Source organism: Sorex fumeus, unplaced genomic scaffold (assembly GCF_029834395.1).
Source record: "Sorex fumeus unplaced genomic scaffold, SorFum_2.1 ptg000038l, whole genome shotgun sequence".
NCBI lineage: Eukaryota > Metazoa > Chordata > Mammalia > Eulipotyphla > Soricidae > Sorex > Sorex fumeus.
In genome coordinates this window covers 5,993,919-6,009,906 of record NW_026606095.1, presented here as the reverse complement: position 1 = coordinate 6,009,906, position 15,988 = coordinate 5,993,919, and the positions used below count along the sequence as shown (strand labels likewise).

At 40.2% G+C, this 15,988-nt stretch overlaps 1 protein-coding gene across 1 annotated transcript in view; it reads right to left on the bottom strand.

The window, feature by feature from the left end:
• PRUNE2 (prune homolog 2 with BCH domain) overlaps window positions 1–15,988 on the bottom strand; it is a 227,345-nt gene that overhangs the window by 7,820 nt on the left and 203,537 nt on the right. Inside the window, exons 11-13 of the mRNA XM_056118782.1 lie at window positions 14,157–14,243; window positions 6,906–7,004; window positions 2,576–2,617 (exon numbers count right to left, since the gene is read on the bottom strand). Of these exons, the coding sequence (XP_055974757.1) occupies window positions 2,576–2,617; window positions 6,906–7,004; window positions 14,157–14,243 (228 nt within the window). The remainder of the gene's footprint in view (window positions 1–2,575; window positions 2,618–6,905; window positions 7,005–14,156; window positions 14,244–15,988) is intronic.

Here is a 15,988-nt window from a genome sequence, read left to right as displayed (position 1 = left end):
GTTTTCGTGCCTGGGCCTGTTCACCCTGGCAGCTTGGGGGCCGTTATTCTCCAGAGGCCACTGGACAGTCAGGATTGGGCCTGCAGTGATGAGACATGCGGTGCCTCATGGGATGGGGGTGGAATCAGCCCTTTCCTCCCTACGCCAATGAGACCTCAAGTCGCCACCCATGAACAGCCTCTCTGGCTCTTGGTCAAGCTGCTTAACAGCCATGATCCAAGATACTCAGAAACAAATCTCGGAACTCAGAGGCTTTTAGGCTGAAATTCATCCGGTCCCCGCAGTAGGTTACCGGTGCTGGGCCACCCAAAGGGGGAAAGGGTGCTGTCTTTCCGCCTGCTCCCCCTTGGAGGCTCGTTGGCCACCATCCTCCAGAGACCATTGGACAATCAGGTTTGGGCCAGCAGTGACGAGACACATGGGGCCTCACAGGATGGGGGTGGAGCCGGCCCTTTCCTCCCTGGCCCAACGAGACCCTGGGTTGCCACCCATGAATGGCCTCTCTGGCTCCTGATCAAGCTGTTTAATGGCCATGATCCCAGAGACTCAGGAACAAATCTCGGAACCCAGCAGTTTTTGGCAGAAATCCCTCCAGATTTAATTGTTTAAATTTTGGAATTCCAAAATCGTGTGGCCACTACCACAGCTGCACGACATCATATGTTATTCATAACCAGCAATAGAAAACAAATTGTCTGTGGTTGCATTTTTGGCAGATCTGAGTGCTGGGGCAAAATCCCAAATAATAATGGTAGGTCTGGTGTTGAAATATTGAATGTAATCAAAGTAGAGAGAGAGCAATGTGGAAATCATCTGCCCCACTGGTAGGGGGAGAGTGTGGGACAGGGGTATACTTGGGTTTTTGGTGGTGGAAAATGGTCACTGGTGAAGAGACGGGTCTTTCATCATTGTATGAATTAGATTTAAACCCGAAAGCTTTGTAACTGCTCTCATGGTGATTCAATAAATAAATTTATAAAAAAAAAAAAAAGAAAGAAAAAAAAAGTAAAGGTGGAGCTCATGCCCAATTTAATCAGCCTAATCAATGACTGAATAAATAACAGTACTCCTACTTAAAAAAATAAAAAGAATAGGTTTTCTATACACTTTATCTGTTGAAAGTATTTTCTTTCCAACATAGACCTAAAGCATGCTAAAATCACCTTCAGGAAGTCAATTAGAAGTAGTGGACAGGGGGAGAAGGTGCATACCGAAAATAAAATAACTGGAAATAAAGAAAATAAAAATCAGATAGGTTTTGTACCCTAAAAGGTGTATATTTGCCTTCAGTTGGGACTAGGGCAAAGATTTCTAACAAAGGTCACATGACATCAGGGAGCATCAGTTAAAAGAGAACCAGAACATCTTCATTCATTGGCTTTGAGAATCTAACCAGAGATCTATCTGTAGAGATCATGTTGTCTAAACTGAAAAGGCATAATTTAAAGTCTGTTAAATTTAGGGAGTTCATTCTGAGGCTGCTGCAAGATAGGTGATAAGATAGAGCTGGTATGGCGAAAAGGCAGGCTACACGAGCATTTCAATCATCTGAGTAATTTTACACGAGGGCAAAATTCTTCCTTGACAGTTTCAAATTTAACGTCTACATGCATGTAATGTTAGTACTGAACACTGCCAGGACTAGTCCCTGGGCACTGATCCAAGAATAAGCTCTGAGCACAGCAGGTGTGGTCCCCCAAAAAATCAAAACAAAACAAATAAAAAGTGAAAAAAAGGAAAAGAAAATTAGTGGATGCCCTTTGAAACTAGTGCCGAATTAACTTTCTACTACAGGGCAATTTTACAGCTGATTAGGGGCAGATTTGTAGATTCTTGTCAGAGATGTAAATAATTTTTGTCCAGTAGAAAAATTACCAGTAAGGCTATCATTTACTACTCTAATATTAATCCATTTTCTAGTTAAATTAACTGTCCTATTCTAAAATTTCTTTTAAATTGCCTACAAGTAATTAGTTTCCCAAATGTTCTTAGATTTTTTAAAAACAACCTACTGGTTCCCTCATAAAATAATTATTTGAACAGAAACATTAATATATGTTTATCTCATAATTTTGCCATTGGGAGATTGCAAATAGTGAGCAGTAAAGTTTTTTTTATATTTGTCCAAATAATTCAGAAACCATTATATCATTATTTTCAAACCATTAAACAAGACATTTTTTTTATCTTGAAATTGTTTCCCCCAAACTTTCCAAATCCCAAATTTCAACCTAAGTATCATTTCTCCCGTTTGAAAAGCAGTAAGAGGTTTCTCTCCTCATGTGTCTAGTGATTAGTTAGTTGTTATTTGTGGATGTACTGTGATGTGTTCTGCTAAAACTGCATGTAAATTACAGATATTAATCAAAGAGCAATTCCTTGAGATAGCCAAGATCCTAGGGGAAACAGATTGTGGTACTATCAAACTAGACATCACTAGGCAAACGGAAATTTTAAAGTGCAGCACTGTCATCAAAATGCAAGAATAAAATACCAGGCATGCAGGTTTTCCAATTCATTCCTGATAGGCAAGCTAACATCACACACCAGCTGCTGAAAGAAAACCAGGTCTTACTTATTAGCTGCTTCTGATGCTTCCCTCAGTTCTTCATCCAGTCTGCACGAGCAAAAATTATTGGTGTAGAAAAGAAACAAACAAAAGAAACAAACAAACAAACAACAAAAAAGAAGCAAGCAGAGCGTGAGAGAATCATCCAGCAAAGCAGAGCCAAACGTAATTGGGTCTATGTTCTCAAAACCGTCCTCTGGAGAACCGAGGCTCACTCTTCAATTAACATGGCATCAAGAGCTCCCATTCAGTTTTTAGGTATGTTACCTTGGAAAATTCCTTCGTAAAGATAGATATCAAGGTAGCAAGGAGGGAGGAAACGTGCTGGCTGGATAAAGCTAAAACCTCTACCTCCCGCTGGACACAGTTAAAGTTAGCTCGCAGCCTGGGCCAAGTCAGGGTTAAATCTAGTTGCCAAGGGTCCAGTTGCAAAGTAGGCTGACCTCAACAGCTTTACACACAGGACAAAAACTGGACTGGTATGTGAAAAGGGACCAGCAGCATGTTGAGGTGACCCACGAGGGAAAGAGTGGGGTACACAAACAGGGGGTTGATCTGAAGTGCAGCTCAGGAGATTTTTACCTCACGTGTCTCTTAAAAGATTTCTCTTCATCGTACCTTACGAAATAAGAAATGAATGAGGAGAGGAAAATGAAAAACATGGGGAAAATGACAGGTAAATGTTTACTGATTGGTTAAAACATGAATGAGAAAGACTATTAAGTCATTATTCAATTAAATTCTCTTCCTCTCCTCTACTTCTCCTCCTCTCTCCCCTCCCTTCTTCTCTCCCCTCCCCTCCTCTCCACCGCCTCATTTCCTGTCCCCTCCTTCCCTCACCTCTTCCCAGCCTTCCCCTCTCCCTTCCTCTTCTCTTTTCTCCTCTCACCTTTCTCCCTCCCTCCCTCTCTCCTTCCTTCCTTTCTCCTTCTCTCTTTCTCTCTCTATCTTTCTTTCTTGGGACTGAACCTAGGGCCTCACACATGCAAGGCAATTAAGTGCTGCACCACTGAAACTCAAGCCCAGAAATCTTAACTTTATGAAAGAAAAATCAATGCTTCTGTATGTATCATCTACAGCTAAACCTGATTGTTTGCGGATTGTGTGCTTACAAACTCACTTTGCTCATTTAACTTTATCCACAACTCCCAAATCAATACCTCCAGCACTTTCATGGCCACTGAAGGTTATTCAGAATGACAACAGATCTGAGTCAGTGGCACACATGCCCAGAGGAGGTTCTGCCCGTTCATTTCAGCTCTCACATTGAAAACAAGTGTCCTCTTGCCTCCTCTTGGTGACCTGCTCTTTTAATTTTGTGCTTTAGCTGGTAATTTCACTGTTTCAAATGGTTCCACAATGCTAAAGTCATATCCCATGTTCCCAGAAGGGAGACAGAGAGAGAAGGGAGTGCTTACAGAGAACATATGTGGGTAGATAAACTTTCAATAGGAACAAATTACAGTGCTTCCAGCCATGAGTTTAATGCCAACAAATCAAATAAGTATGAAATAAAGTGTTTGTAAATAGGATCGCACAAAAAGTCCCATTATATGTTCACCAGTTGACAAAATGTTTCATCCCTATCTTTTACCTAGGAACAACTGTTTAGCATTTGTTGTTCAGACTATAATATATACGTTACAAATAACTAGAACCAATTGTAATCCATGGTTTAAAGCTGATTGTTGAATAGCGAAAATTCTCCTTAATTTAAACTGGAGGGTGGGAGGATCTTTTTTTCTGCTCAGGGCCAGCTGACTATTTTTAACATCATTCATGAACCATATGCAGCGAGCAGATAGGATAGGGCAGATGACAAGAAGCATACTCATCTATCCCAATAATGCATCAACACCAGCCTCCACAATTGCTCAGGAAGAGAGAAATGGAAACGGGCCTGCAGGATGAACGCTCCCCACCCCTCACCTCTGCTGATGTCTCTGTCCCAGCAGAATAAGGGTTTGGGGGTTGGCTAATATGAGGTCGAATGTCATGTCGCTGGTTGGAAGAAGCTGTGGTTTGTAACAGTTTGAAAACGTTTAACATGAAGATGATGCAATGAGGGCCAGTAATAGACATGAGAGAACACCAGGGACATGGACTGTAAATGACCGGAAGAAAAATGAGCACATGAAAAGAACACGCCTGGTGGCACGCTGCTCCCTTTAGAGGTGACGCTTTCCCAGTGGAATCCATTTTCTGGAAGGAACCAGGGAACACTGCATATGAACGAATGAAGAGGGCCTTGGACGTGGTTCATTTCTCACTCAGCTCAATAGGCACACGACTGTGACAGGCAGCACCCCAAATTATGAGCTCTGTGACAGGAGGGTTCCTGGAGGCTTTGTCCTCATTCCTCATCTGACCTACACCGAAGCCGGCACTCGGTGTTTTATCAAGCTGTCCGAAGTCTCAGACATTAGGGTCCAGTGAACAGAGTAAGAGCTCATGAAGGTTTCCAAAGCCTCTTCATTCTCTTCATCCTATATTGCCTTCAACAGCTACAACCAATTAAGCAAACTACATAGAGCTACATACTACTAAGGCCCAGATATCTTAGCATATTCACCTGGAAAGTGCCTAATGTTCATTTCCTTGAAGATATTTGAAGGGAGATGAAAGAAACCCAAATAGAGATGTTCTGGTCATATTTTGTGAAGGGAGACAGCATGATAGATAGGATGCCTTCCCTTCCCTTCCCTTCCCTTCCCTTCCCTTCCCTTCCCTTCCCTTCCCTTCCCTTCCCTTCCCTTCCCTTCCCTTCCCTTCCCTTCCCTTCCCTTCCCTTCCCTTCCCTTCCCTTCCCTTCCCTTCCCTTCCCTTCCCTTCCCTTCCCTTCCCTTCCCTTCCCTTCCCTTCCCTTCCCTTCCCTTCCCTTCCCTTCCCTTCCCTTCCCTTCCCTTCCCTTCCCTTCCCGAAAGTGGGCTTAAGGCCCATGCTCCAGGCAAGAGTTAAGAGGTGTGCCAGCTACTCTGAAGCTCAGAAGAATAAAAGTCACTTTTCTGGTCTGGTGAACACTGCATTCTCCAGCAGAGCCAACAAGGGTCACGAGAAGCCCAATCAGTATTCTGAGTCCAGGCCTGATAACTGTGATAGGAAAACCAAAGGCCTGGAAAGTGTAACTTTCAATGGATACTTTAAAGGAAGCAAAGGAATTTAAGGATAAAAAGAAAGAGAAATTAGTGCTGGCTGACCTGATTGGAGTTATAGTGCTATCTCTTCATGGTCGCTATTTATATTTTGCACATATAACATCTCTTAACTAAGTGATCTTTTTTACTGTGGAAAAATACAAGCTATAAACACAGCACTTTGAAGTCTGGCTCAGCAGAGGCACACTAAATGACACTACTTTTCTTCCAGGTTTTGTGACTTTTTTCTTCTTTTTTTAAAATCAGGCGACTTCTTTTTTTTCCAGAAGCCCACATGGGAGGTTCATACTATATACCATGTTTGGAGAGCAGTTATCTTTGTTTGGTTTTTGGTTCTTCTTTGTGTGTGTGTGTGTGTGTGTGTGTGTGTGTGTGTGTGTGTTTGAGATAATGGTCTAATCCTTTCTAATCTAAATATAAAACCAAGGCTTCAGACATCATGAAAGAAAATCCAGATCCAATCACAATGGTTCTCAGAGAAAATAAACAACACAGGAGGGTTCATTCTCCAGTATCTTGTTTGAAAGTACAGCTCCAAGTCCCTTAGTTAACTTGACTTTTATTTTCACAACATTTCTTGAGACTTCAGTCCCGGGGCCTAGCTCTGCAGCTTGACAGAGTGAGGAATCTTTTCTTCACCACACACCCATGTTGGGCAACAGCCCTCTGCCCCTTTCACCCAAATGAATAACTTAAAAGAAATCCTTTGTTTGTGAAGAAGGATTCATAAGAAAACAGAGAACAAGCATTGCTTCCTCTTTTCTGAGGCTCTTACATATAAACTACTCTAGAAATGACAAAGACACCCTACCAAGTCAGGATGGAGTGGAAGACACAGAAATAGATGGGCTGGTAAATGTTAAATTAGTTTGCTCTCAAATGGTGGTAAGAACTTATGGTAAAAATGAGTAATAATCAGTGATTCCAAGAGATTACTTGAAAAAAATATGAAAGAATGGTATCTGTATATAGGAGAAAATTTAGTATTTAGTACCTATTGGAGAATATTTAGTATTTGTTCTGTATATAAAATACTATATTTCTCTTTATTTCTATTCCAGAAATGAGTTCTTTTTTCAATCTCCTTCTCAAGACCTACAACATTTCTGACTTCTTCTTTTGATTGCGTAACTATAGACATGCAGTTTTCTTACCAAATCTTCAGAATCATCAGAACTTACTTGATGATGCTCTCGGGAATATGGATGCAATCCATTGGGATCAGTCCACTGAGTTCCGACAAGCTACTGACATATTTAATCTTACTGCTGAATTTTGAACTGAAATACAAGAAAAGAAAAAATTATACTGCCCTTCTAAAGTAGTTGCCTCATGCTGCAAAATCTCATGCAATTAACACCTTGTTCAGAATATTACCAAGAAGAAAGACACATAATTCAAGGAACTAGTATGTGCCATACTCTGTTTAAGTAATATACATATATACTACTTATAAGTGTATATAAGTAATATATATTATATAATATATATATTTGCTCAGTCATTTATTATTATAACCTACTGAGGTTGGCACTATTAGTATGCTTTTATTTTGGGAGAGAGATACCATACCCAGCTGTGTCTAAGGTTTACTCCTAACTTTGCACTCAGGAATCCCTCCTGGTGGTTGGCTCAAACCCACATGGATTACAGATAAGGTAAATGCCTTTTTTTTTCTTTTTGGGTGACACCCGGCGATGCACAGGGGTTACTCCTGGCTCTGCACTCAGAAATCACTCCTGGCAGTGCTCAGGGGACCATATGGGATGCTGGGAATCGAACTCAGGGGACCATATGGGATGCTGGGAATCGAACTCAGGGGACCATATGGGATGCTGGGTCGGCTGCATGCAAGGCTGCTCTGCTATCTCTCCAGCCCCAGATAAGGTAAATGCCTTAACCCCTGTTCTGTCCTTTCAATCCTCTCTTCCTCCCTCCCTTCCTCCCTCCTTCCCTCCCTCCCTCCCTCCCTCCCTCCCTCCCTCCCTTCCTTCCTTCCTTCCTTCCTTCCCTCCTTCCTTCCTGCCTGCCTGCCTTCCTGCCTTCCTGCCTTCCTTGCTGCCTGCCTGCCTGCCTTCTATCCCTCCCTCTCTCCCTCCCTCTTTTTCTCCCTTCCTTCCTCTTCTAGACACATAGAGAGTTAGTATTTGTCCAATGTCTCACTGTCAGTAAGCTGAAGAGCCCTGATTTAAATCTAGGCAACTTTTGAATATACTCGTTAAAAAAAATAGTAATTTTATGGCACATAGAAGATAGTATTACTCTATTGTTCAAGGTTAATTAAAATTTTATATTTTTTGTTTATGTTTTAGGTACAGAAATTTTGCTAATAAAAGAAAGCAAGGTGTGGTACACTCTAGAGGTCTTTTCAGCAGAGAGTAGAAAGAGACTTATTTATTTTAAATTATAGTTTTCATTGACTAATCATGGATTCATAATATATAAACTGGGTGTTGTAAACTGTCCTGTTTCAGCCATCAAAGTCCCAGTAACATTCCACCTAGAAGACCTCTCTGCTTGTTTACCTCATCAGTCTCCTTTCCCGTCAGTGACCCCTATAGCTTCCACTGAGTCCAGGCATAGTTTTGTTATTTCTAAGTTCATTGGCTTCAGTAACTCATATTCCAAGTATGAGTGAAATCATTCGACGATTATCTTTTACTTTCTTTTTGCCTTTAGGATGGTTGCCTCAAGTTAGATTCATTTTGTCCCCAAAGGCACCATTTCCAATTGATCTCTTGACCAATATATAATACCTATTTTTGTTTTCTATTAACTTTTAGTTGAAAGTCCGTTTTATCAGTTATGTGAAATAGCAATTCCTCCGTATTCTTTGTTTTGTTATCTGGGTCACTATGCTCCAGCTTTTCAGTCTAAACTAAAAGATTGTCCTTAAATCTTATGAGAGACTCTTTTGTACACACAATAGAAATCAGTGTTTTCCAAAATGGCCCATACTGCAGGGGGAGTGGATGCTGAGTGACTTCTTTTTCTGCAAAGGGTTCAGTAGACCAAACAAGTTTGGGAGCCTTGTTTAAATGGATCCTGTTTATTCTGTTTTATTTTTGCTTCTTTGTTTACCCACCTAACCAGTCACTCTGTGTCTTTAGATGAGTGAGTTCAGATCATTTAAATTTACAGTAACTACTGATACGATATACAGCTTACTCACTGCCATTGTTTTGCTTTTCTCATATCTCTCCTATTTCTTTCATATTTCTATCCCCCCCCCCATACTTGTTTCTGTCTTTTCATGACTTATCCTGGAAACTCTCAATTTCTCTATTTTCCTTATAAATACATCTTCGCTCAGTATTTTTTGGTTTTCTGTGTACTACGTGTCATACTACAGATACCCAAAAAAGTCTCTTTTTTCTTTTATGTGATGCCAGCTAGTCATCAGTTTCAGGGATCACACCCTGGCCCTCATGTCACACCTGTGATCCCGATCACTCTGAATAGTTCTGTCTTCTGAATCATCTGGTTTTTTTTTTGCTAATTTTATTTTAACAGATAAATCTCACCACAATTTTAGCAATATGCCAAGATTGATATATGTTTTTTTAATTTTTAAAATTTTTAATATATGTTTAAAATATGTTCAAACTCATTTTTTTTCTTTGTTTTATTTTAAGTCATCTTTTGAGGTTTTATTTGTTTGTGTGTTTGTTTCAGTTTGAGGGTTAATTCCAGATAGACAAATGCTCAAAAAAATTGTTTTAGTAATTGGACTTGAATTACAAATGGCATTCTTTTTTTTTTCTTTTTGGGTCACATCTGGCAATGCACAGGGGTTACTCCTGGCTCTATGCTCAGGAATTACCCCTGGCGGTGCTCAGGGGACCATATGGGATGCTGGGAATCGAACCCGAGTCAGCCGCGTGCAAGGCAAACGCCCTACCCACTGTGCTATTGCTCCAGCCCCTACAAATGGCATTCTTGTAAATGTAAACATTTCACATTGAGTATAAATGCATCAGAAACAACTTTGAAGAATACCATTGTAACTGAGAAGGGAATTTCCCATTGGAGAATGGGGGTTAGGAACAGGAATTCATAGTTGCTGAAAAGAAACTTAATTTTACTTAGAATGAATGAGCACTTTATAAGAATGCATCAAACTTTTATTACTGGTATAAATGCAAAGATAAATATTTATGTATTAATTAAGGAGTGGGAATGGGACACCCCTAGGGTGCTCAGGACTTATTTTTGGTTCTGTTTTGGGGGATCATAGCTGGAAGGCTCAGGGGACCATATGGGGTGTTGGGGATTGGGATAGCCATGTGCAAAGCAAGTGCCTTATCCCTGTGCTATCTCTCTGGTCCCAACTAAATATTTAAAATAAACCACTCCACTTGAAAGATAAATTGATTAATCATCAAAATAAATTTGTTACTGTAACGTCGAGCTATTTCTCTACGAGCTGTATTAATTTCTATTCCAATTAACTGTGCATCCTAGTTGGACATGTCTTCAAGGCCAGCCCTCTATACATCTGTCCTTCACACTGTACTTGGCAGTCAGTGGCTATGAATTACGAACAAAATTCCTCTTCATATAGCCTCTTCAATCGCTCCTGATGTTCCTTAACAAACTTTTGTTTTGTTTTGTTTTTGATTCAGGGAGCGCCTGGCTGTCCTCGGGGCAGGCTTACTCCTGGCTCTATGCCTAAGAATAACTCCTGGTGGGGCTCAGGGGATGGTCATATGGGGTGCCAGGGATTGAACCCAGGGCAGCTGCATGCAGATAAGCTCCTTATCTGCTGTATCATTGCTCTGGCCCCAATTAACATTGTTACTTGATGTTTGTGATATCAGATTGTGTCCTCAGGGGGCTGTACCAACCTCTGTGCTCAGGAGTCACTCTGAGCAGTGTTGGGGGACCATGCAGAGCCAGATGTCAAACTCAACCAGACATCCTGAATGCAAAACATGTGCTCAGTCATTCAACTGTCATTCCAACCTCCTGATAATTCTGGAGGAACATACACAACCAGCAATACGTAGCATCAGGCCTCTTCCTTCCTTTGGTGTGTTTGATTTAAACTTAAGCTTTAGTAAAGGATGGAGTGGGTGAAACAAAAGAAGGAAGAAGTCTCTGAAAGGTAAGAGCTCCAGTACCTGCATTAAACTTCTAGGTAGAGGCCTCTAGTTAAAGGTCTCTAACCTCCTACTAGAGGTCTCTAATTATTCTGTGTTCTCCCCTTCTTGATATATCTGTACCTACTCTTTCTTCCTTCTGTTAGCTTTTAATTAGCCAATCCTATTCTTCAAAGCTCACCTCAGAGGCTCAATCTTCCAAGAATTCTTACTGAGATAGATTCTCAGCCTTTGTTTTTTGTTTTGTTTTGTTTTGGTTTGGTTTTTGCTTTTTGGGTCACACCGGCGATTCACAGGGGTCACTCCTGGCTCTGCACTCAGGAATTACACCTGGCGGTGCTCAGGGGACCATATGGGATGCCAGGAATTGAGCCTGGGTCCACCATGTGCAAGGCAAACGCCCTACCCGATCTGCTATCACTCCAGCCCCGATTCTCAGCCTTTGTGCTCCATCACCCCCAACCTCATCCTCAACTTCGCTTAATCGCCATCTGCTTCACCACTTCATTCCTATCCTGCGTTGTAACCGTTTCCTTGCCTGCTTACATCTGCATGTGACTCCTTGAGGACTGCAATGGAGCCATTCAATTTCACAGTCCCTACTTACCCTAGTAGGGACTAGTAGGGACTAGTAGGGACACTTACCCTAGTACCTGGCACAGAAGAAAGATTCATTAAAATGAAAATGAGTTTACTACATTCCTCTCAAAGAGCTGTTATCCTTTATGGCAAAAAGACTTATTTGGTACCTTAGTGACCTTTTTGCTCCCGTCTAAAAATTAGGAATGCTGATGTTAATTGGTGCCTGAAAGATCTTAAAAGAGCGTCTGATGAAGCCATCAATATGTTTAAATGTTTAAATATGTATATGTGTTATTTAGAATTAGGCATGTGTGAGCACCAAATAAAGGGTGTTGGGGGGATCCTCCCAGGATGAGAGATGCATACTGAAAGTGGACTATAGACTGAACAGGATTGCTACTCAATGCCTCTTTTGCAAACCACAACACACAAAAGGAGAGAGAGAACAAAAGGGAATGCCCTGCCACAGGGATGGGGTGGGATGGGGAGGTGGGAGGGATACTGGGAGCACTGGAGGTGGAGAATGGGCACTGATGGAGGGATGGGTACTCAATCATTGTATATTCAAAACCCAAGCACAAAAATTTGTACGTCTACAACTGTACCTCATGGTGTTTCACTAATAAAAATTAAAAAAAAAGAATTAGGCATGTGCCTAAGTCTATCATTTATGTCACCTTAGACCTGGAATTGGCAAACAACTGCCTAAAGGTCAAAGGCAACTAGTGGATTTATTTGCAGTCCCATGGTTAAAGAATAGTTTTCACGCTTTTCTTAAATAGCTGCAAAAATATTAAAACAAGACTACTTTTCAGTCTATAAGAAGTTTTAGGAGATTCAATTTCATTGTGCAGTGAGAAGATTTGACTGCAACACAATCACACTTACTTGTTTGCACATTGTCTATGACTCCTGTTACTTTCAGCAAAGCTGAACGGGTAAGGCTGAGACAAAATGACCTATGTTATCTAAAATAGTCTCTATTTTGTCCTTGTTTAAAGGATTTTCTGGTTTCTGCTTTAAACAATTGATTTGACCTTATAAAAGCGCAAAATCATTTTCCATATTCTAGATGTAATAAACATTTCCTTCAGAGGTGCGTCATTAGGGTTAAATAAAATAACACATGTAAGCACTCAATGAATGCAAGCTATTATAAGTGATTTACCATACACTATTTGCTGTGACTCTATCATTGTATTTGCTTTTTCTTGAGAAACCATTTAATAAATAATATTACATTATAATTATTTTCAATATTTCATAGTAATATTTTATCATGATGAATAAATGGTTATAATTTCATAATTATAGAGCTTTATAATCGTAAAGTTGATGTTTTTCTCATTAAACTTTTATGAGTTCATCAGAGCATATAAGATCCCTACTTCATCAAAATATTCTCTAATATTATAAAAATATTCCATAACATTTGAAAAAGAAATTTAGCACATTATAGCAAAAAACTATGCTTTGCCAGTGGAAAATTAAATTGAACCCTGTTATTCAGTTGTTGGAAGTGGAGAACGGAATACTAAATAAATATGAGCACTGTAGCACTGTTCTCCCGTTGTTCATTGATTTGCTTGTGCGGGCACCAGTAACGCCTCACAACAAATTGTGAGACTTTTCTTACTGTTTTTGGCATATCGAATACGTCATGGGTAGCTTGCTAGGCTTTGCCGTGAGGGTGAGATACTCTCGGTAGCTTGCTGGGCTCTCCGAGAGGGACGGAGGAATCGAACCTGGGTCATCCACGTGCAAGGCAGACGCCCTATCTGCTGTGCTATTGCTCCAGCTCCAAATATGAGCATGGGACAACAAAATAAAGAATCCAGAAGGCACAATAATAAAAGTAAAGGATTACAACCCCTACTTTTCTCAGACGCAAAATTATCAGAATATTTCTTATGAATCTATTGGTAACTTTATGACAAAAAACCTGTTAATTTATCTATTCTGTATCCTGATATAAGCCAAGACTATTACTGTTTGAAGTCTTTCTAGAAAAAAGTGTGCTGTCTCATATTTGACTGTTTCAACTCCCATTGTACTTTTCTTTAAACTTCTACTAAATCATGAGGCAAATCTTACTTTTCTTTACATTTTCAAAATATAAACTTGCACAGCAAGTATACGCTCGAGCAAATACAAAAATACATATAAAAAATATCCAACAAATAGAACAAAACTGAAGCCAGGAAGTCTCCTGGCGACCAATCAGAGTACTCAGAATGGTGACTCAGAGACAAATTAGAGATTTAGAGGGGCTTGGTCAGAAGAAATGGGACCATTCAGACAAAGAAATGGCTCTTTTTTCTGTTCATAGTTATTCACTGTTATTCTGTTCATAGTTTTCCACTGTCAGGCTACCCTATCTTTTCATTTATCTGTTTTCTGTTTTAAGAGACTGCTTGTTTCCCTTTGTGATGTGGTGGAACCCCCCCCCCCCCCCGCCCAAACACACACCTTCTCTCCTTTGCAACAAAAAAGGGGACAGAGGGGTCATGTTTTATAACAAGGACAAGTTTGTTATTAAAATACTTATAAATAGAGTCTCTACTGGATAGTCCAAAATACTTTTCCAAGAAAGGCAAAAGCAAATATTTTTTCTTAAATACTATTTTATAATTTTTTCTTTATAGGACAATAATTTTGAAAATTAAAAAAAATTATAGTAGCACTTTAAAATACTAGAGTATTTTTACAAAATGCTAGTAATACTTTCTTACTACAAAATAACCATACCTTATAAAAGGCCGTGTCACTGCAAGGATTGTTCTGATGAACCAAGATGGGTGAACAATGATGAATGATTTTAAATTCTTCCGCAACCTTTTTGAGGAAAAAAAATATTATTCATTACATATTTTAAAGTGTGGATTAAAAAAGAAAATATAAGCTCAAATACAATGAAATGCACATGAAACATATTCAAGGCAAGTGAGATTCCTTGGTGGGAATACACAGAATGATTGATTAATTAAAAGAATGTTTTTCGTGACCTAATTTGAAAAGTTCATGATCCAAACTTCATTTCTTCATAGAAATAAAGATGAAATAAACTAGTTGGATTGTTAGCCTCATACGTCTATAGTCCCCATGGCATATTTTTGTTTAATGATACTTTATATTTTTGTCAGAATCACCAAGAGTACTTTGAAAATACATTTTTTTTTAAAAAAAATAAGGAACCCATCCAGAGGTGCTCAACCAAAGTCACCCCCAGAGATGTTTGGGACCCAGGGGTACAGTGGCCTCCAAGCTACCATGCAATGCTGGGAGGGGTGGGGTACATGATGTGAGCTTTTGGGGAATCAAACTCAGGACTTTGCACAAGTGAGGCAAAGTCTCCAGTGCTCTGAGCTGTAACCACAGCCATCAGAATCACTCTCAAGAGGAATATGGGCCATTTATTTGATCTTATTGAACTTTAGTTTCTTCTTCTGTTTCATCAAAGTAGTGCAAAAATATCATAACTGTCTGGCCTTCAATGACCATTTTAACACTCTAGATATTCATGCATCTTGTCCTGCAATAGCAGAGCAACTTTAAAAATTTTTTTAGATGAATGAAAATATTTTGAATAGTATAACAAGACTGTCCAGTCCTCCCATTGTTCATCCAGTTGCTCGAACGGGCCCGGCAACGTCTCTATTGTGAGATCTGTTACTGTGTTTGGCATATTGAATACATCACAGGGAGCTTGCCAGGCTTTGCCGTGAGGGCAAGATACTCTCGGTAGCTTGCTGGGCTCTCAAAGAGGGGCGGAGGAATCGAACCTGGGTCAGCCAGGTCAGCCTCGTGCAAGGCAAATGCCCAACCGCTGTGCTAGAGACTCTGCATCTGGAGCAATAGCACAGCACTAGGGCGTTTTTCATATTTGATATGCCAAACACAGTAACAACAAGTCTCATAATGGAGACGTTACTGGGCCCGCTCAAGCATAACAAGGCACTCTCATATTATTTTGCAAGGAGTCACCCTTAAGGTGCCAAAACAGCTATTGCAGATGACTTAGGCAAGTGTGCCTATTACCACACCTTCTTGTTCATGTCAAGGTCAGTTTTGCCCTAAAAAAAAAAAAAAAAACCACCACAGATGAAAATAAAGTATCTTGAGGAAAGGACACACATAGAGGCCATATGAGTTAATGTCTGACTTGAAATGAGAATGAACTTTGAGATAAGAGCATAGTGGTTGTCCAAATAGTGCCAGCTCCAGTAGGTGCCAACAGAAGCAAACTCCCATGATACCAAGTAAAGAATCACCGAGGATTTGCTCAGTGATAGAGCCCCAGGCTTTAAGTCACCAATTCAATCCTTGGTACCACCCCACATGACAAGTATGGTTGGGGGGAGTGAGCACTGGTGTTTGTGATCTCTGTTACAATAGAGTAATTGATTGCGGGCCTACCACAACCATGTATGTGGTCAAGCAAGTGCCACTACCAAGTGTGGGTGTGTGATCTCCACTCATCACAGCAACAACAACAACAGGAAGAAAAGAGGGAAATAAATTAAATGGAAAAGATTCATGGATCTTTTGGTTGATGGATGATGATGATAACTCTGATGATG